Raw genomic sequence first — 22,607 nt, forward strand, 5'->3', positions numbered from 1 at the left:
GAGTGTTGCCATTCAAATTGGCTATTGTATGTAATTACGCAACAAGCTGGGCAAGCTTTCTTTGCCAACTGGTATACTGCGCTAAAGAAAAGAAATCATTTGAACCACTACAGATAACTGGGTAGTTACATTTGTACTATAAACAGAATACTGTATTCTTAGGCCCAGTGGTAGAGCTTCAACTCAAAATCAAAATATGTTTACATGCAACACTCTACTTTCACCTGAAAGACTCTGAAAAATAGCGTTCTTGGTCCACACATAAACAAGCAAAATTTATCTTGTAAATCGTTCTAAAGGCAAACCAACAGATTTTAAAGGCTACACCAATCTGGCTTCCATGTATACGCTGGAAAAAAGGCTTTCCAAGAACTGAGTTTGTACACAGCTTTAACCTATTATTTACACATTACACTATCGGCCAAACGAGTTTTGTGTGGTTCCTCCTGCATCATGATGTCTTCGGACCTTGCCACATATGCAGCACTTAACAGTGACTGTCATTACCTCATCATGGTAATCGTTGAGTGCTTTATGAACCTCATCTGTTGGTAAACCATTTACTTCCTTTCAGCAAGCAATAATGGAATATGATGACTGAGAAAACATTGCAGCTCAACTGGGGGATTCTGTGCTGTTCTTGAAGATATTTTTGTCTTCCTTTTTGGCAAACTACTCAGCATGCTTGACTATGTTGCTACAGAGAAATAAAGTAAAAATAAATGAAGGAAATCCCAAGTAATAAAGTGCATGTTGGTAGGATGAACAAAATTAATTCTAGGCCAGTCTCACCACAGGTTAAATACAAGATATAGGCAGATTACATCATTTGTTCAAAGAGGAGAACAATCTGACTGCACAAGAAGGGGCCTGAGGAGGCGGGTACATAGCATGGTTGCAGTTTTACTATATATGACTAGTTGATTGCTGATAGAAGTAATCGGTGTTCTACTAATTTCTGATGATTGATTGTTCGAATAAGCAATTAGCCTTGTAACGTTATCTGATTGGTGACAACTTGACATATATTTAATCCCGTCTACAGGGACATGCATTGACACTAGTCATCTTTTAATTCCATAGTAAATCTACATAATTGTAAATTTGACATATCCATAGCATGTCCATATATCCAGCTGTACAATTAATTAGTTGTGGATTAAAAAAAGAAGTATACACCAAGATCAGTTATGTTCCGGGTGAAAGATTTGGTCGCATTATTGCTGAAGCTAGCTATAGGTTCACTATATTAAGTAGAGAAAGGGAAAATAAATGAAATTGTAAAGTTGAGTGAAGAACAAATAGCCATTTATATAACTTTAACTTATTTTTAATACATTTTTATTAGTGACCTCCAAATAAGAATTGGAAAACTTTTTTTTTTGAGGAAATTTTTTGTTTCCTCAAAAAAAAAAGTTATCCAATTTGGGCCTGTTTAGCCAGACCAACAACTGTAGCATGGAATAACAACAGTGCCATGCCATGGGTAAGTCTAGCGACAATTTGGCAGCGCTATTGGTCATCATGTCCACTCGGATGGTTTTTTCCATGTCTAATCAGTGTTCCAATACGCTATCAAACTGTGGCAAAATGCTAGTGGTCAGCTGAAGGGAAATCATTGCCATCAAGTTGAAATCTTCCTACTCATTTATGAGGCTCAAAGACCAGCATGTTATGGCACAAATGTATGCACTAAGGTTCTTATTGGGTTATGTCTGACAAGAATAAATATGTCAAAGGAATACTGGTTCATGCATTGCATCAAATGAAAGGAATGAGAATGAAAGAAAAAGGCCCGTGAAAAGAAGTTTGTATCCATAAAGGCTTCCTTTATACAGAAAAAAAAACTAGATGGCTGCTTTTTTTTGTAACACAGATGGCTGCTAGCAGTGTTCAACAATAGGAATAGGGATAGAGATTAACCAATCTTGCTCCTTGCAACTCAATATCCTCGCAGAAGCGGACAGCCAAACATTGAGAAGGAGTAGCTGGGGGAAAATCTTCAGCTGGCATTGCAAACGGACGGATCATCGTATCAAATTTGTCTAAGGTGAGATATGAACCAACTTCTTGCAATTTCTCTGGCTCCATGAGTTGAATTGTGTGATCGTCAAGTAGAAACGGATCTTTTTCATGTGCACTCTGCTTGGGGAAATTTGAAGAAACATGTGATTTGAATATTATTGCATTCAGTAAGAAATGATTCACTTTAATCAATCAAAATCACCTCTAAGCAGCTTATATCTGCGCCACGACTAAATGTCATCTCTATACGGAACCTTTTTGGATCTTCCAAAGGCATCTGCAATAGTTTAGCCATTGAAAACAAATCAGCATTGCTTCATGTTAGATATGTCTTCTGTAATGTCCTAGTTCCAGAAAATCATTTTCAACTTTATGGTAGTAAAAGCCTTAAAGTTCTAGGACAGAATCACAATATCATTCATTTACACAATTCCCATGGAATAGTTATTGCATGTTGTTCTCAATTAGTGTAATTATATTGGTGCAGCTACATTGTAACGGATGCAGTGCCATCACTGAACTACTGAACTTATATAAGTAGACTGTTGGTGTCATTTTCTTTCTACTAGTGTTCAAGGGGATTTCAGGGTTACATTCACAGAAATAGATACTGAATGTTCCCCCAAAATCAAGATGCTTCAATCAAATCTGAAACTGATGTAGAAGATAGCTGCATTTTCCTATTGGTGATTTATATGTTTTCCTTGCATGATGATCACAAGTCAAATTTCTAACTTGTTTATGTCACGAAATGGAAGCTATTTGCTGATGGGTTCCACAAATTTTCGATCAATTTGGTAGCAATTGCATCAAGTAGCAGTGAAGAAAGCAAATGTATTACAGTATTTAATAGTGCTTTTTTTTCTAAAAAGGAAAGAGAGACAGGAATAATTGGATTTGTTTGTTTTTCTTTGTTAAAGTTACAACTAGGACTAGAAAAGGTACGAGGATCCATACACTGATACACGTGGCTAAGAATTTTTTGATACCTCTGTATTCTCGAACATACGCAACACAATGTAACTCATGTAGTCAAGTTCCTTTGTTCTAAATAGATGATCTAGAGCATTTTTGCAGATAAGACTCTCTTCTCCATTCAGAGACTCGTCCAAGTAGCAGTATCGAAGTACGTTCATTAGGGAATGTATATGTGATTCCTGGAAAGGAAAAGAAAAATCCCGAGTCATGCTTGCGAGGGAGAAGAAAAAGTTAACAAGGAAAATTACTCCAGGATACATGATTATTTTAAGAATATAAAAGGAGAGCATGCTCAATATCTTTGACATTGCAGTGTGATGTTACCATAACACAGGAAAGCACAAATCAACAAAATATCTTGCAGGGAAGAAATAAAAGTTCAAGATCATCTATCATACCGATGTAAAATAGAGCCTTGTTCGAACGCGTCTCTCAGGTTCCATCACATTTGCATATCTGTATAAAAGTATTCGCATATCTATTTGTATCATTCAAAAGTCAAAACAACTGGAATTCTTAGTGAGTTGCTTACTTTGGATCTAAGCAATATTTAGTTTCTTTATGGGATTCTATATCAATTGACTTCTCGTTGGTGCTAGATATTTCAAAATCTTCCTTCCTAACACCATCGTAGTAAGACCTCTCCTTCCGTTTTGTACAAGATATTATTGTTGGGTCATGACATGTACTAGATTCAGCAGCGACAATGGTGATCTCTCGTCTGGTGTTGTGCAGGTCAATTAGAATCTTGCCCAACAAACGGCGCGCTATCTGCAGAAATGGACAGAAGAGATGGACTGTGATTATTTGACCAGAAAACAGAAGGGGCAAAAAACCTAGACTCTAGTGGTAGCAGTAGAACTTTATTTTCATCATCCTTCCTGAGTAATCTTATTTACGAAAAATACTACATAATGTACAATTGAACATACAAGATAAGACTCATAGGAAAATCCCAAGTTACTGAATTAATTTACAAGCCTTGTACCTTTGAACCTATTTTGAGTTTTTGTTTTGGATTTATCCCATACTCGTTTGGAATGACACCATCAGCTAGCAACTGAGTGGAAGAGTAACATAGAAAAATAGTTAGACATATTGGATAGAAATGGGATCAAGAAATAGCATTGGAATGAGGAAGCATCAAATTCGCCAGAGTAAATTTCTTGAAACTACACTTTTGTCAAACTATCAAAAAACTACACTTAATATTTTGTTTCGCAAAATCATACTTTTTCTTTGTGTTACACGGCTTCACAGAAATCACAGTTTCTTTTTGAACTGTAAGAGATCAAGAGTTTGTAAAAATAATTGAACTGCAAGAGTCTGTTTAAAGTTTCCCGATCAACAGTTGGTAATACATCAATTCTGTTAGACATGACTACTAACAATTGTAAGGCCAAGGTCACACAATTCATCAGTATACAGAAGAATCTGTATATCTGTCATATTTTGAGGATAAGAAATATGTCCGCTTTACCTGAGATATTTTGAAGAGATCATTCAAACCCTTAAGATTAAGATGTGAGTTATGCAGAAGGTCATACCTGTGATAGACAATATTATTAGAGAAAATGAGTAATGACAGATGAGCATAAAGATGAAGATGATATGCAGAAATCAACTGCCAGCTTCTACCGAAGCATCATAGATTTTCAATAATCACAAGAAGCATTGAATAGAAGAGAGGAAAGATGAAGAGGGTAGCAGGGTGAGCTATTTCCTTCTCGTTGCAATACCTCCATTTGAACTTTGAATTGACCCACCAGTGCAACAGATATAGCACCAAGCAAGGGACAATCACACTTGCGGGTAAATTTAGGTCATTTTGGGACTTTGAAAGTCAAAGAATTTTCTGTAAGATGATCAGAAACTTAAAGTCCTATGACCTTTTTGGTAAGGAGAAAACTTTAAGTAACTCATTTTGTCTAAGTAGGCCTATTGGTTATTGCTGATTATGGAAATACAGGCAGTGTGAAACACCAAAAACAGCTGGCCATGGTTTTTATCAAGACTCCTATTTGATCTCTATCAGAAAAGGTCACAGCTGTTTGGGGAATTTGGTTGGAAGAGGAACATTGAAAACTATGTTGTGGCTAGTTTTCAGGAAAGACAACTCTGAATGGATTTGGCAGTAATAATTCGTGGAGATCTTACAGAAGAGTATGATGCAACATATATTCAGCTCTTTTGTAAAGAGAAACAAAAACAGAACTAAGAATCTGGTGGGGGTACTGTTACGTACTTGCAAGAGTCATATAAATCAGGAATTTGTGTAGTGTCGAAGCGCCTGCATTATAGTGAGAGTTTTGACAATGGTTACACTAGGCTGCATTTCCTTCAGAGAACTTCCAAGCAGCAAAGCACTCGACAAGAATGTTAAAGCTGGGAAACATACCTTTTCCTTTCATTGTAGAGATCCCTCTCTAGTTTCTTCCAACGGGCAAACATCAGAAGGAAGCTTTCGCTGCCACAAGGCAATCCAGCGGCGATGCGGTCCATGTCAATTGCTGTTCTCCATAGTGCTTTCGCTTGATCATAAGGATGATTAGGTGAGTCACCATCTGTTGCAACCTCCTCATTTTCGTCATCCGAAAGCAACTTCACTTGGGCAGTTATTTCTTTTGTTAACTGAGCCTGAACAGACAAGGTCAACTTAGTTACCATCATTATAATGGACACACTTATTTTAAGGAATACGTCCTTTCTTCAGCAAAGTCCCTTTTCCCATGGCCTGATGGCCAATCGCTAGCCAACACATGGGCACATGGGTCCAAAGTTTGTTGAACACTTGAACATGTTGACGTATAACAAATGGAAGGTAATTGCGGCATGCTCTGTACAATTGCAGTTGACTCACTCCCGATGAAAGAGGGACATTAAGAGAACTTGCACCAGTTTTTTTTTGGGGTGGGGGGGGGGGGGGGGAGGGGGAAGCCTTTTCCTGACTGAAGCAAGAGTTCTTATTTTCAAGGGGTAATAAATTCCCACAGAACCATGAACTTTCAAATACTCCCTCCATTCCATAATATAAGGCACACACGCATTTCAAGATTTTGCTTTGACCACCAATTAGACCAACAAAATGTGAATTATATATTATAAAAAATTATACCGTCGGAGACTTCTTTCAAAAATGAATCGAGTGGTATAATTTTTATAACACATAATTCACATTTTGTTAGTCTAATTGATGGTCAAAGTTGGACCTCGAAATGCGTGGGCGCCTTATATTATGGAATGGAGGGAGTATACAAAATCAATATATAATTGTAGGGAAATGAAAGAAGATATCTAATTCATATACCAAATCTGATAGAAGTTGAGCAGCATTTGTAGACACTCCAGCCCCATCGACCATCCATGGAAATTCCACAGGTTCATTACCATTTGCAACTTTTGAAGAGATGATAATATCATGCAACTGAGCCTGCAGAGAATGGGTATTTTAGAAAAAATGGACCAAGACTCAACATGAAATGCTCATTTGTGAGTAAAATACATACAAGACCATGAGCACACAATGATAGTCCCTCTGGCTTATCTTTTCTCATGCGAAGGATTATCCATAGATGGTTCCATTTCTTTCTCCAACACTCTAGTTGTTTCACTTCTTTGAATTTTGAAAATCATGTCACACTGCCTGTAATTTTCTCTCTACAATTTCTCTATTGACACCACTGGATTGTTGGGTATCATGTGTTCTACTGTATAGTACTATAGTCTATCTAAATCATGGTTATTTTGGTTCCCTTGGCAAACTAATTTCAAGTTTCAAACTATCACTTATATATGAGTTATGATAATGGTATTTGAAGCATACCTTAGCTTCATTGATCTCAGCAGTACCATCCTGAAGTCCATCAAGCATAGATGAGTCCTTACTGACAAGTGAAACCTGGAGATAGCAAAATCCAGTGAATTGCAATTATGGCTTTGCTTCAAGTGACATATATCATTGAAGAGGAACAGACCAGGATTGGTGTTAGCTCCCCCTCCAAATCAAGAAGACCTTTTGCAAAAGCCGCGGCAGACATCTATAATAAACAGTTAGCAAATATGTAAGCAAACAATCCAAAATTACCATACAAGCAGAATGACACACCACAGTAAAAACTGGAAACCCCAGCTCCTTCGGAGATTGGGGAGTGTCTCGATCCCCAAAACAGTTGGGTACAACGGAGCAACCTTATCACTGCATTACAGATCAACAATTTATAATAGGATAACACTAAGGCCCCTCCCAACACTCAATGGTGGACCGTATCTTAGGCATGCCACATAAAAATAATTGACATGGAGGGCCTAATTAATGAGGGAAGAGAGAGGGTTGTATCTTACACAAAATATGGCTCTTAGCAGAGAACCCAACAAAAGTTATGTTTTCTCTCTCACACAAACCTATTAAATACTCCCTCCATTCCACAAAACAACTCATATAATTTTTTCTCATTTGTTCCACACTACACCTCATTTGTTCCACAAGACATTTTGGCAAGCCAAGTTACCTTGACAAAACGTCTTATAAATAGAAACAGAAGGAGCAACTACTCCCTCTGTTCCATAATTCTTGTCGAAATATTACATGTATCCAGACGCTTTTTAGGAATAGATAAATCCATTTATGGGCAAATTTGAGACAAGAATTATAGAACGGAGGAAGTATTTGGCAAGCCAAATATCAAGAAATCCAATGGTTGCAAAGGAACCACAAGAAGTTCAAAGGAAAATGGGGGCACAATGACAAGCAGAAACATAGTGGACATGAGAAGGATAAAGGTCATTTTAAGAAAAATAGATGCATCTACGAGATGGTCCCATGTGTATCCTATCCAGAAGGAACCGTTCTTTTGCCAAATTAATTGCTCAATTTATCAAATTAAGAGCAAAAATACTGAATGCGGTATAAATCCATTGGAATGGATAGTGCTGCTAAATTCACTTCACGGGCATTTAATGATTACTACCTGGCTTTATGCATTAATGTGAAACATTCAGAACCTTATGAAAATACTCAGAAGTCAGGATGCTTTAGTTGAATCTCTTAGCAAGAGAGTCAAATTATCTGCACGACCACTCCTATGGAATTGTAATTTACCAACATCTGGTTGGTTACACGCTGCATTAAACGCCGTCATAATGCTTCCCCGTCAAAGTTTGTACATGGAAAACAACCGGGTATTTCCCATCTGCAACAATTCGGTTCCGTTGTTTATGTGCTGGTAACACCACTCCAATGCAAAATTGAGGATCTATTTGGGCATAATTCTCAGTCAATCATACAGTAACTCTAACCCCGACTCTCTCTCCCTGTTATTGACTGGACCTCGCCCACCTGTTGAGCACCCCTAATAACCTAAGATCTAATCTAGCCCCCCTTAATTTCCTAGGACGTCACAAAAACATACACCAAACAAGCATTTATTAATAGTTTAATTAGAAGACTTGCTAGTAAATAATGAATCCAGTCCTATGGGGATTTCTTTTTCCCCAAATGATGTACATGGTACCATATTCGTAATGCAGATGTAACTAAATTTGCCACTTCTTCAACAGGAAATCATTTAATAAACCCAGAATAAGAAAAGTTATGACGTGAAAGGGAGACTCTTCGATCTATATGTCAGTATCAATTGATATGGACCATGGTTCAGAAAACCACTGCCAACTCTGAGCAGCCACAGGTTCTGGTTACTCATGGGTTTTGACATTTTGAAGAGAATATGCATGACTGTATGATCATCCGATCTTGCAAAAAAGACTTCTTTCCATAAACTGGCCAAAAAACAGCTGCTTTATCAGAACTGGTCTGCTGGCGGTTTTGGTTCCCTTTCCGGACTCCTAAATCCTGGTATGGACCATGATATACCATTCAAAAACAGAAGAGGGAAACTGTTTACATTTTATTTTTTATTTTTTTTACCTTTGATAACCCAAGATTACAAGAAGAGATACTACCATTTACCTGAACACGGCCTTCATCTGAACTATATATTTTTAGATCATGCCTATATGTACTGTGCAGACGAAGCAATCCTGGTCCTTCACCTAAATGAACCAAAGTCACACAAATTAACACAACAGCCACAAGTGCCCACAACACCAAAGGAATAGAAAACAATGGTGCTGGCATTTAACGAAATGAAGATCATGAGATCATCATGTTTCTTGTGCTTTTAGGTGTTAACAAAAGACTTGGAGAGTTGAAGATACTGTTTTAATGAAGTACCGAAGTCAACAGAAATAATAACTGGATTAACAAAAGCAAAAGAAAAACGGACATGAGGGTAACATAAATCAAGAATGGGTATTAGAGGAATCAAGAGTTTGGTCTACATGGCGAGAGCGCAACAGCAAGGTCTTCGAATAGGAATCCAACCACATAGTGTCTGTTAGATGGGTTCAAAGAGGAATCTGAGCGTTGGGCACTTGCCTTCAGTCATTGGTAGAATGATCCCCCATGAGATTTTAGGCTTTAATCTGTGTTGTTTTGGTTTCCCTGTGGGGTTTTTTTTCTTTTTGAAAAAATTCTTTCATGGAGAATGGGAATGAGACAATCATTTGAATGAAATGATAACCAAAAAAATCAGCAGACCTTTCCGTTATGGTAAGTAAACCAACTGAACCTAACCAGATCAGAACTACCATTATTTTAGCTGGCATTATTTCGGTTCAGTTATGGTCTTGATCACAAATTGGTAACCATAGACGTACACTGAAGGTGAAATAGTGAAATCAGCAAAAATTCGCTTTAGCGAAGACTGGACTAAGATGGATAGATTATGGATAGATACAGCTTGATGAAGCAAATGAGTTTATCAAGGCGTACTTGGGTACATATTATTTCTGAAATATCTTCCCAACTCTTCTGCCTGCACAAAAAATTTGAAAATTATATATGAAAAATGCATGACAAGAATTTACACACATGAACCAACAGGTAGTCAGGCAAGCAAAATTTATTTTTATTCGAACAATGTAATCGGGCACAACATGAAGTTCAATAGAAACCAAAAAATAACAACTACCATATTTACAAAGTAATAAGCTGAATATTTGCTGGGTAGCTGGATGGCAAGGCTAAGATTTCACACTAGACTTGCTGGCGGTCGTCCCGGCCGGGTCAGGAAGCGGCATACCATGCGGGACTCGCTGTCAGACATATGCTGGATCACAGACATCAGGACCTCAGGGGTGCCCTCGGCTCACTGGCTCTGTGGCAGTACATTCAGGTCTGGCTCGCGGTGCAGTATCCAGCTTTTGGACTAGCCAGACTCCATGATGTGGAGTTGGATGGCGGACAGCCAGTTCTCTTCCAAATCCAGTTATAAGCTCATCTTCCAGGGAGAACTAGTATCGGGCTATTGTAAATTGAACTTGAAATCCTGGGCTCCACAGTGGGTGAAAATTTTCATCTGGCTGGCCTGCGAGGAGAGATGCTGCACAGCAGAGAGGTTGGCGAGACACGGCCTGCAACATGGCCCGAGGTGTTTGCTACGTGACCAGTCAATGGAGACCATGGAACACCTCGTGGTCAGCGGCCCCTTCTCGCGCACCCTCTGGCAAGAGGTGCCCGTGTGGATCCGGTCCACTGCGCCTCCCCCCATTGTTGGAGACGTGTTCATGGATTGGTGGCACGCAGCTGTCCAGTCCTCCCCGACCGCCTGGGACGGAACCCAGGATTCAGTTATAGGGGGGCAGACAAAAAACCTAGGAGATTGGAGGGGGCAACTGAGCATAGATCCTAGCAAATTTACAATTTTTACTCTCAAATAAATCTACCCCCCCCCCCCCCCCTCTCATAGATCTGTCCCTGCCGGTTGAAGGGCACCTCATTGCTCATGGCACTACGTGCAACCAGACATCGTTAGCCTACTTGACACAATCAAGGCAGGGTGCAGGCATGGCAGTGCGGCTCGGCCGCTCGGGTCAATGTTCACTACTCCTGGCAGTGCTTAGCACTTCAATGTAGTGTTGTAATTCCTAGGTGTCTGCCCTTTCCTGAGATTGTGCATAGCTCTTCTATCAATGCATCAAGACGCAATTCTTTTGGGTTTCTCAAAAGAATAAGTTGAATATTTGCATGCTGAGATGTGAAATAGCTAAGTTAACCCTAAAAAGAGTAAGAAACCAATCAACTAGTGCACAACTGCATAACATCCTTCATACCCAAAAATCATACGAGATGACACATAATATCTTAGGGAGTTCCACTGGCAAGGTACCCATTATGCTTATGAAACAATGACTCAAGGAAAATATTAGAAACTTGAACATGTGAAGTAATGTCAACCTGTTTTCTTCCTGCATGGGTTAGAACACCACCATACTTAAGAATCATTAGGGCTTCGATTGGAAACTCCTCCTCTCCTTGTCCACTACTTTTAGGAATACATACCCAGTTTGATGGTTTTAGCTGTACTTTCCTATAGATACCTGAAAAATGTCCACCCTGAAGGCCATAGGGAACTAATATTTAATGGATGCAAAAATTATTGTATTCGTAAAATTAATAGTACCCAAGGACATAAAAATGTGCAGAATGCATGTAATAAGCAAAAGATACACATATTCTAGATTTCTAGGCAATACCTCTCTATCATATTCCTATACGCTGCAGCACAAGTGAGTTATCAGGACAAAAAGGTATGGATAAAGAACATTAGCAAGGGCAAAAAAAATGGTCAAGATGAATCTAGCCTCATAAATGACATAAGTTATGTGGAAATGTGACCCCATGAATCTAAGCCTCGCTGATGAGTAATGACACAAGTCCTTTGATATGGTTTGTCAAGATGAATCGAGCCTTATTGATGATATTATTAGTTCTATGGAAAATGTGACTTACTAGTGATAGCTTTTGGTTCTCCAAGGTTTATGTTCAACTACAATTCGACAAGACTGACCAAGTCAGGGAAAACACGTGACTACCACCCCGAAGATGGAGCAACGTGGTCCAGTGGCATGTCATACTTTCTCATAAAACAACTTACTCTGCACTATGATCTTTGTTCTTGTGTTCAAGGTAAACCAGATATAGAAAGCGATGCCATTTAAGAAATTATGAAGATCAAGCCTTCTACATACTTGATCAACTATATTACCTCTTCAAGAACTGCTCTAACTTGACGTAGTTTCTCTGCATGCTCAACTTCAGCATCACTATCACTTTCACGGCCAGATCTGAAGTTCATAGTAAATTTTGCATCTTTACTGAGGACATGCAAGAGAAATAAAGTGATCTATGCTTCAAAGATGAGAACAATAAGGCATTAGCATTAGAGCATTATGACAGTCAAATGCTGAGAAACCTACTTAAGGTGTCGTTTGGGCTCTGCTTGGGAGTGGATGACTTCTTGAAAGCACTTTGACATGATATTTTCTGTAAGTTATATTTTATGAAATATGGCAGCTAGTAAAATTATCCAATACAATGCCAAAATGCGGCATAATATGGTAGTCCCTGTTATCATGCAAAATTTGATGATGATGTGCCACACAGGATCTTAACAAGTACCCTAATTGCATTTCTACAGAACGAATAACATTAAGTACCAATTGGACAAAAAGCAGTAAGAATAGGAACAACTTAAGGATAGATACGTAGTGGGCTTTAGTGATAGCAATTAGCAAGCTCCACAAACCATAAAAGTAGCACAACCTTGAGGTTCCAGAAAGTTACCTAGCGCGTGGAACAAGAATTCTTGTTGCATCTAACAAATCCTGCAGCTGCAAGGCACTTTTAAGCTTTGCCTGCACAATAATGAGATAACATTTGTCAAGCAGAAAAAATACGAAGGCTGCGAATAAAACCAAATAAAATTAACTTAGTTTTTTCACACCTCTGCGTGGGCCTTTCCACCATTGTATTTCAGCATCAATTCAAGAAGCTTTTCTTGAGTCACTTTCAGCTTCACCTTCTGCTTTGGTGTGCGATCCCCACTTGCATAATTTGAAGTATCAGAAAGCAGTTTTATGCTCATAAATTTTGAGAATATTGATGATTATCCTTACTGGCGTATAACAGCTATGACGCAGCGCAACTCTTCTGATTGCGCGGGTATGCCCACAGTTCGCCTTTCTCGACCTCCTGCAGCATCTGATGGTTGCACTGGCTCACTGATTTTCCATGGGAGATTAGCAGGAATGGTAGATGAAATATGTGGAGCTTTCTCATCAAGAAACATTTTCCTCAGAATGCATGCAGCATCATCATAGTACCTGAAGTAATGAAAGCAGTCACCGTCTAAATAAGATGCCAAGCATTCTAATGCAGGAAAAAGTTACAATAGTCGCCATTGTTACAAAGAATATGCTTACTTATATGAGCTTTTCACGAAACTCCAGCCATTCACATCACATACATAAGATTTTGCCTCCCCCAGGTCACACCTTAGAAGATCAAAGCCACATACCTAGACAAAACAGGGGAATTCAGATAGCTTGGATCTCGAACTCCGTTCATTTGGAGATTGGCTCAAGCAATGACAAGCAGAGTTTTGATTCTAAATCCTCATCTAGTTAACTGATTAATTTCAACCATAAAAAATCATAAGAGAAGAGCACTTACTCAAGGAAATCCTTCAATTTCCGTGGATATGGTTTGATCTTATTCATCAACAAGGTCTACTGTGCCAATTGGAGTAAATAACTAGCTAACCTGGACCTTATCGGAGTTTACCATTTAAAGAGTCAAGGTCTAGTGCTCAAACAAGTTCTTATATGTAGAAACAGGCTTGACCTATGTCCTACTCCCTTGTGGCCGGTTCAAGATTGACCCTGAGTGATACTAAATTTGGACTGAGATAAACCTACTTGAGTTGAGCATGTTTCCACCACACAATCCATGGATGTGTCAGAATAAAGTTCTTCTTTTAGAATGATTAAAGAAAGGTAATTAAGCTAGGCCTGTTCTGAGTTTCTGACTGAGTCGCGGTCATCTCGCCAAAAAAGACCTACTCTGTCACTGCAATCGACTGACCTCCGCAATCAATTGATATTTCACAACTAACAAATTAAGCTAGGCCTGTTCTGAGTTTCAATGCCTGTATCCAATTAGTCCAGTGGTACCCAACATTACAACACCCCATAAGTAGAAGATAAGAGATATATACAAAATTTCTGAAGTAGTGCATACTCCCATCATAGTACAAAAAGAGTAATAGCTAAAAATTATTTTGATTTACCGCTTGTCTGAAGGCTTGGCAAACATTCCATGCGATTTGTTTCTCAGTAGGGGTCAATAAAACAGGATAACGCACCTTCAAGCAAGATACCAAATACATTATAATGTTGTCACATAACCTAGAGAAAACAGCAAACGAAGGAAGAAGAAAATGTAAAACACTGAAGTCTAATTGACAGGATGTGGTGAATCCTAATGAGGCAAGGAAGGTTACCTCTTTTCCATCAGAATTTCGCATGACAACCCCATCTACAACTGGGGATTTACGAGCTTCAGCGTGTGCATATCCTGGCCCAACCGTATAAACCTATAACATAAAGCTCCCATTCTATCACTGCATTGCTTAGAATAAAATGTATCCATTAGTACCAGACAGCTAGAGAAGTACCGTGTTTCCTAGAAAATCCTGACAGGATCAGCAAATTACCTAAAATAAGGACTTTGACTAGAGGAACATTTGTGCTGTTACTTCAATTAATATAGCTATGTTTATAACAGAACATATATTTATAACCTTCATTCCTGATACCAGATAGGCACCAATACACTATACATGGCACTACATGTATTCGATCAAGGGAAGCACATGAAGTTGGCTATACTGAATACACAATGGTAACTATGGACAAGGAAATTTATATAGGTTTGAAATATGTCGCCATGAGCTGAACCACCCCTAGATCCAGCATCAATTCGTACTTTGAGATTTACATATTTTTCATCTTCACTGCAGCGCGATCCCATTTCACCCCTTAATAAAGAACGTTCTGATAACACTGTGGTAAGATCCCTAGGTGGTGGGGCTGTCAACCAGGGCTCAAACCCTGGTTCTCACAAATAAAGGCCCCTCGCTGGGTTTGTTTCCCGCGCCGCCGCAGTGGGTGGAGCCAGCGTTTGGGGCCTTTCCTCGGCCTAATAGAAAAGCCTTCTAGATTTCTTCCCCTAAGGGTCGAGTTTTTTTTTTATTTCACCCTTTAATAAATCGAATTCCACAGTGCTGTCGTGTCTACTCAGTGTGGTCTGGATTTGACTATAAATCTATTGTTAATTCATTTTTAGTGCCTAGCATGCATAGAAATGGATTAGACAAGCGGATTAGTTCAGCGGAGACTGTTGCATAGTATAGACATAAAATATGTGAATCTCAAAGCACAAACTCATGGTGGACAGTTCGGCTACATAGCTCACGGGGAGTATAAAATCCTTATTCTTATATATAGATATATTTGCATGGAAAGGTGGAAACTACTCGCATTGGTATGCTCAAAACCCAGACGCTGAAGTCTCAAGGATTGTCATGAAGGGGTAATCTATAGCTCTCCATGATCAGTACATGGATGACATAAAACAAGAATGGTTACGATCTTAGTGACCACATAGTGCTCATAACCTCTCTGCAATAAGTTTTATAACATGCCTATTATAGATTAAATCTACAGTACTACCCACACAAAAAAAGATTAAATCTACAGTAAACCAAGAACTCAAGGGATGAGTGCCCACTGCTCAGTAACTCAAGAAGCCTATGAAGGACCAAATCTGACTGGGCCTGTTGTGTATGATCGCGTTGTTGCTTAATTTCTTTACAATGAAATCTGGGGCAGTCTTTCTATAATTTAATTGGGCCAAAACCATCTTGTTTCCATCCACAAACCATCATAATGAAGATAAACTTTCTTCAGATCACAGATTCCAGGGACAATGTGAACCCTTTTGGCAATTCTACAGATATTCTAGGCTCCTTATTTTGAGACAATCACCAGGGGAAATAGGATCCACACATGAATATATTACTCAAAACGGAAAAGGTTAGGGATTACAAGATCACACTTTAAGCGTGAGGATAGGTATTTCCACCAAGACTGGACGGCCACCTTGTCACAGTGCTTCCTGGACCTGTGAGCCCAAAGCTTAAGGTCCGAGATGATGTTCCTTAAGGTTGCAACACTATGATAAATAGGGTTCCGAAAGATCTTTGCACTCCAAGCACTTCCAATTTTCCAAAGCACGATAAGAGCAATGTAGGGCCATATCGAGCCGTCCATCTTTTGCATCATGTCAGCATTCCAGATTGTATCGATGGAGTTAGGAGCTTGGATACCAATGCGCTGCCAAATCCAAGAGGAGCGCGGGTAGGTCATAAATAAGTGAAGGCCATCTTCTATCGGGTGACCACAGCGGGGGGACGGGATGGGTCGTTGGCAACAGATTTGTGCACCCGGTTGCCCCTGGAGTTTACGACATGGTTTTTTTTACACTCAAGTAAATTACAGAGTTTATGACATGTGTTGCTTGCATGCTGTGATGGCCACACATGTTGATGAATGTATCTTCTTATTCAAGAATCTAAAGTATAATTACTTGTCATCAACCCCCCTCCCCCCCCCCCCCCCCCTCATTTATCAAGCGGGAGCAAAATTAAGTAAAAGATAAATGTAATAAATCCAAAGTTTGTCAGTAATCACCTTGACATCTGTTCCCCCCGTAGGCATGAACTCCTCATAGATGTAGGATCCATCTCGCCTCACCTTCCTAACATCTGGATAGAATTCACTAGATCTATTGCCAACCTATGCATAAATATTTGGAGGAATTTACATCTGGTCCGTGCAATTTTGGGGGCTCATACAAGAAGAAATGGACTTTAAGAACACACATTACCACTATTTGATGAAGAAAAAACATTTAACAAATTCATGTATATGTGTAATCTATGGAATTAGAGACCTGCTTCATAAAATAAAAAAACAAGATATCGTTCAACCATATGAAGCAAAGAAATCAACAGTTATGCATTTCGTACTACATCGCACACAAAGACGGTAGTTCATTGCAGTGCTCCTAAACTATGCAAGAGTGTCAGCAAGGAAGACTGAAAGTATCAGTTCAGCAACAAAACAGATGAGTGTTAGAACATATAAAGCAGATCATGTGCACATCTGTTAGTTAATTATAACTAATATTGTGTTACAGTAGGCTTCTTTGTGTTTTTCCCGGCTGTAGCCTATTTCAGGCTTGCAGTTGCACACAACTATTTCCATCCTATGAATACAATGAGGTGAGATGCTTCTTTTGTTTTTTTATAGAAGGAAAAAGTATTACGAATTAACTGCTATTGTCGGATTTTCTTGAACATAAATAACCTGAATGCAAATTTCAAACCAAGAAATTTGTGTGCAATTAAGCGTGTCAAAAAATTACCTTGCGGAACAGTTCTTTCATTCCTCCACCAGCATAGCTAGGATAGTATATCATTATATTATGGTCGTCTCCTTCATAAAACAAAATAATCAGGGGCAGAAGATATCTATTCTAATGTCAAAAAAAGAAGTACAAAATTGGTGACTAGCAGCCAGCCAGCCACAAGACCAACAGTTTGGCGATAAAATTGCAGTATTGCACTACATTGGAATACTCATGGAGTGCACCGACATTGACTAAGTAGCAAACAAAAAAGATCTGGACGTCCAGAATTCATTACAGAACAATTAGGCAGTTATTAAGCGTAAGCTTTTCACAGAAAATGGAAGTAAAGACTCAGTACACTCAAACACACAATTTAGCAGGATAACCTGCCAACAGCAACAATTTAAATACCATGCCATCAATAAAAGGTGAACACATCATCCATCAAACTAATATGTAATTTAAATACCATGCCACCAACAATATCTGGACTCTGGAAACACACAAAGATGCATTTGTGTTTGCTTGTATTTCATTCTGTCTTCTCTAACTTTTTCCTGGTTTCTTCTCTGAATTTTCTAAACTTGTCTCAGTAATACAAAAATATGCTAGATCATCCCCTATCTTTCTCTTCGAAAGTTAAAAGCATGCACATTACTGCATGCCAATTAGAGACCTGACGATATGCTCAATAAAAACTTCCACTATCCTAAGAAAGTGGTTAAGAGATTGTGTGCCCTGGGGTGTATATTTGTATGCTTAGTTTCAATCCATGCAAGATTTTTGGGCTGCAAGTTGTACTCTGCTATCTGAGCTGGGCTTTGCCTTTTCTTTAGTTAGTTTACAGAAAGCATTCACACTGCACTCAAGCCTTAGTCTTCTAAGGCCTAGTGCACATATTCTAGTATTTTGGCAGGCATGTACTGGGTTGAAAGAAATGAACAGTTGTATTCTTAGTGCAAGGTGAAGAAGGAAACAACAAATGGTGGAAGAACAAACTACCCAACTTATTAATCAAGAGCTGTTACCATCGATGGGTTTCTCCACAAAAGGCTTGCAAAAGCGTTTTCCATGAATCTCAATAAAATCATCTTGCTCGGCGAAGTAGTTTAACTCTTGATTGGGATGCTCTCTTCTGACGACAGCATAAGTAGGAACTGGAACTCCGAACAATTTAAGGTGCTAAACAAATAAAACAGAAATATGAACATTTTGGATCAAGAGAATATATGTTCAAATACAAGGTGATAAAGCCTTCATGTAAAAGGCTGCAGTTAGAGTGCATCGAGTTTTTCTATAAGAATTAAGAACAAAGACTACTTGTTCTCCAGAGCATTGTAGAATGTTAAACTGCTGAGTTACACTGATGTATCAGGAAGTCAAAAGGAAGAACTGTTGCAGGCCAAGCATTTTTTGAAATACACAAAATGGTATAGCCAAGTAGATAATAGATGTATCGTGCCTGCAGATTAAGATCACAACATTTCCATAGTGTAATGGGGAAAAATATAAAGCATTGGTGTAAACTTCACATCATCTAGACGATTTTCTTCAAATACAGAATGACACGCATTTGTATGCTTGTTCAAGAAAAAATGGTTGGCATTCAACACAAACACAATTATGTAGGCGAAGTTCCGATGTTTCAGAACAGAAGTGAAACATACTGTGGATGTAGGAAATAAAAGTGAGTTTTCATTGCAAGCCAGGAATACATATCTCTGAGCAGACCAAATCCTCAAACATGGCTATCTCGTTGGTCCAATTTGCCCCAAAAAAATAAGTGCATTTATAGTTTTGAACAACTACATTTACTGGGGAAAAGAACATATTTTTATGAATAGTGCCATTTGGCAATATCCAATACTGTTAACTATTGAAATTAACATATTCATTAATTGACTGTGGCGAAAAGAACTGAAGTCATAATTTTCAAGTAAATTTTAGACTTATAAGTTATAAGGTTCACCACCACCTGTCCAGAGACGATTTTGATACGATCTTTTAGTGCACATTCAATTCAGAAAAAATCTATCTTGTGAAAAAGAGGAGTTCTAGCTTTCAGTTTTGAAGGAGTTTAATCTGTCATCCCTATGATAACTAGCAAGAAATAATCCAGCTTTGAAGCATCTACTATAGAAAAAAGTACTCCCTCCGACCCATATTATTTGTCTCAAATTTGCCCAAATATGGATGCATCTATGTTTAAAAAGCGTCTAGATACATGTAATATTTCAACAAGTAATATGGGTCGGAGGGAGTAACTCATTTTAGCTCCAAAGGGAAATTGACGACTGAAATAAATATATCTGAAATGTACGAACTGCCAGTTTGTTGTGATATGAATACCTCATATACTTTGCTGCGGTCGTGAAACAGGTATTGCGGGTCCAACTCATTGACCAAAAAAGGCCTAAATAACAATATTTAGAAAATGTTTCAAAATTAGATCAGAAAACACCTTCAAATTCAAACTAGTACTATAACTTCTATTGAAGGTGTATTCTTGAAACAAAACGACTTAAGATCAAAGTGTGATGTACTTGCGCATATTCAAGCAGAAACACAAATAAAACAAGTTTCGAGTATGCAGATTTGCAGCACAAGGAATGAACTCAGAGGATAAAGGATCTGTATGATTTGCGGTACCTTTTTCTACTGTTTGGTTATGGGAAAAGGGAATAGAGGAGCTCAAATCTACGAACATGACTAGATTTTACGAAATGTTGTTGTGGAGAAAATAGTTTTGATAGCCATATTAGTCATGGGCAAATTCAAGAGCGAAAAGGAAAGAGTGTCTTTCGGTGATGACAAGGAATCCATACAGAAGCCACACATATATGTTCATTCTTAGAAAATGTTTGACATGTCAGGAAAGCATATTGCGGAGCTATGAAAATTTGACGGAATCCTTGCACGATTATCTTATGTATATTTACAGCGAGTCCTTCGAAAAATAGATTCAGTTCCAAAAAAGAGCTTTGGAAATGCATGAGATAGAGAAAGCATTCAACCTGCGTAAAACAGCATATTTCTCTGCCTTTTCTAGAGGATACCCAGCTGAATAGAAGGCGATTAGACAGTCACACAAAGGCCAACTGCCAAAAAGCAAGAGCGGTTAGTATAATATTACCAGAATTTGAATTTTGGATGGTTTCACGAAACAAAATGCTGAATAGAAGGAGATTAGACAGGTTTGATGGCTAAATAACATTAGATAACAGCTGTCGTTATTAGAGAAAACAAAGTTTACATCTTCTAAGAAGTGCATGGACGATGGAAATTTAGCACCATTATACAAAATTCTAAGAATTATAATTCACCCATAGATATTTCCAGTCACACCCATAAGTAATAAAAGTGGATATGACACAGCAGTAGTTAGTTAACCTATTTATCCTAAACTCATGCTTCAAGTGTAGGCCAGCATGATCCACTAGTCATGTTTGGTATATCTATACAGTAAAATTTAGACTGCCTATACTCGCTTTCATTTTTCATGAATATTTGATGATGATGAATTTATATTACGTGAAAACTTGCCCTTCACATTTATCAGGTATACCTTTCAATGGGATCTTCCAGAATTACCTTGTCACCAAAAATTATAATCTGCATACATAAATCATGTATATTATTTCCATAGTCTTGATGATCAGGACAACAATTTGAGTAATTTATCATGCTAACCAACTAGTTTTTAACATTTGAACAGAAAAGTGGTAAAAAGAATATAATTGAAGGCATCGGTCTAACGGCTTAAAAGGCATATGCCATCAGCACTATAAAAAGGTTCAGCTTCTTCACAAAGGTTGTAGGGGGACACTCCACACAGAAGGGTTCAAATCTTTGTGCTCACATTTGCACAAACGGACTAGCGCATGTGGTGTGTGTACATGTATGTGTCTACTCTGTAACTCCCAATTACTGGGAGTAGGTATAGCATGTGGCAACTGGCAACAGATTGGTAGATAACATAATTACGTTCTTCCTCCTTCTCATTATATAAACATTCGGATTTTTCTACGATTATAAACTTCAATTTGTGTCTGTACAACATTTATAGACTCAGAATGAGGCAAGTGGCAACAGATTTGTAGATAACATAAGTACAAGGTTCTTCCTTTGTATATGCACAGGGGTGTCATACCGAATTAATTAACAATAGTACAAAACACAGATTGATAATCCGCGCAAAGACCAGAAGAACGACATAGCATTTCCGAGCGATACCTCGAACTCCCCGAACGCGTGCAGCCTCTCAAGAATCTGCTCCATGGGGGAACAAGACACCTGACAAGAAAAAATCCAACAGGAAGAAACAAACAGCAGAAGCACTCAGATAATCTGATCGCACCACAAGAACCACCCCCACATTGCGGTCAAACCAAAGAAACGCAATCCACAAGAACTCGCAATTTCTCCCAAAACTCCCACCTTCTTCTCCATGACGCAGACACCAATCTTGATCTTGCCTCCACCCTCGCTCCCATCATTCTGTCGTTCCATCCGCTAGCTCCGCTTCTGTTGGAAGAAGAGATTACAACAGAAAAGGGGGTGTTTGTTTCTCGAACACTTTGCTCCTACAGGACCGGAATCTTGGGGTCTTTATGCTTTATGGGGAAGGGGACTATGGGAGGGGGACTAGGGAGTGAACGCAACCGTCAAAAGAGGGGTTGTGACTTGTGAGCAGCGACCACTGTGCGGTGAGACTGAGGCTTTTCGACTTGTTTGTTTATGTTTTTTTAATAGCTGTAAAACATTCAGTCATTGATCAGACGCTCAAAAATAATCAGTCATTTTTTTTTGCGGGGAAAAAATAATCAGTCATTGACCGGACATTAGCAGTGAATTCGTCAATCTCTCCGTACCACGAGTAGAAGCTAATGTAGGACATTAAACACCAAGAAAAAAAAGGCATTGAAAATATATCTAATAGACAAGCTCGTTAAAACAGAAACATTTTGTAAAGAATGATCTGATTTGGACACTTTGTTTAAGAGTAACACCTTCTTGACTGTTCAAAAACAACTTTTTAAGATGCTGACATTGTCTTATTATAAAGAGTAGGTCTTTATAATAACGGTGGTATACGGGATTCATATCCTCTAACGTTCAGTTTGACATTGTTAAACTATGTTACGCTGAACTTATTTTATAATCTAATGTGGAAAAATACACACGAGAACAAGGAGAAGTTGGTTAGCCAAACACAAAAACAAGCAAAACTTGG

At 38.5% G+C, this 22,607-nt stretch overlaps 1 protein-coding gene and 1 long non-coding RNA gene across 3 annotated transcripts; one reads left to right on the forward strand and one right to left on the reverse strand.

Moving 5' to 3' along the window:
- Window positions 1–139: 139 nt before the first annotated feature.
- Window positions 140–22,068, reverse strand: LOC100842336 (inositol hexakisphosphate and diphosphoinositol-pentakisphosphate kinase VIP1). 2 transcript variants are annotated; one of them, XM_014899260.2, is made up of 31 exons: window positions 21,812–22,068; window positions 21,608–21,667; window positions 20,940–20,986; window positions 20,389–20,472; window positions 19,724–19,787; window positions 18,403–18,556; window positions 17,390–17,460; window positions 16,654–16,758; window positions 14,403–14,495; window positions 14,190–14,264; window positions 13,324–13,418; window positions 13,018–13,224; window positions 12,846–12,945; window positions 12,686–12,756; window positions 12,108–12,216; window positions 11,297–11,455; window positions 9,833–9,875; window positions 8,969–9,051; window positions 6,978–7,040; window positions 6,827–6,901; window positions 6,311–6,433; window positions 5,402–5,640; window positions 5,249–5,293; window positions 4,484–4,550; window positions 3,992–4,063; window positions 3,536–3,774; window positions 3,402–3,459; window positions 3,015–3,182; window positions 2,228–2,302; window positions 1,924–2,142; window positions 140–697 (listed from the first exon to the last, which is right to left on the reverse strand). In XM_014899260.2, the coding sequence occupies exons 1-31, from the start codon at window positions 21,881–21,883 to the stop codon at window positions 677–679; spliced, it is 3,156 nt and encodes a 1,051-aa protein (XP_014754746.1). In that variant the 5' UTR covers window positions 21,884–22,068; the 3' UTR covers window positions 140–676. The 2 variants fall into 2 exon arrangements, with proteins under 2 accessions (XP_014754746.1, XP_003567174.2); XM_003567126.3 differs by having other exon boundaries at window positions 12,108–12,186; window positions 21,812–22,067.
- Window positions 1,926–4,026, forward strand: LOC112270787. The gene is made up of 2 exons (XR_002963139.1): window positions 1,926–2,050; window positions 3,739–4,026. It is a non-coding gene; the product is annotated as an uncharacterized LOC112270787 (long non-coding RNA).
- Window positions 22,069–22,607: the final 539 nt, after the last annotated feature.

This window comes from Brachypodium distachyon, chromosome 2 (assembly GCF_000005505.3).
Source record: "Brachypodium distachyon strain Bd21 chromosome 2, Brachypodium_distachyon_v3.0, whole genome shotgun sequence".
NCBI classification, from domain to species: domain Eukaryota; kingdom Viridiplantae; phylum Streptophyta; class Magnoliopsida; order Poales; family Poaceae; genus Brachypodium; species Brachypodium distachyon.

Coding starts and splice junctions, on each gene's coding strand:
- LOC100842336 (XM_014899260.2), bottom strand. CDS start 21,883: ATGGAACGACAGAATGATGGGAGCGAGGGTGGAGGCAAGATCAAGATT. Junction 5,641..6,310: donor CTCAACTTCTATCAGATTTG/GTATATGAATTA, acceptor TTGTCTGTTCAG/GCTCAGTTAACAAAAGAAAT. Junction 5,294..5,401: donor CTCTACAATGAAAGGAAAAG/GTATGTTTCCCA, acceptor ACTATAATGCAG/GCGCTTCGACACTACACAAA.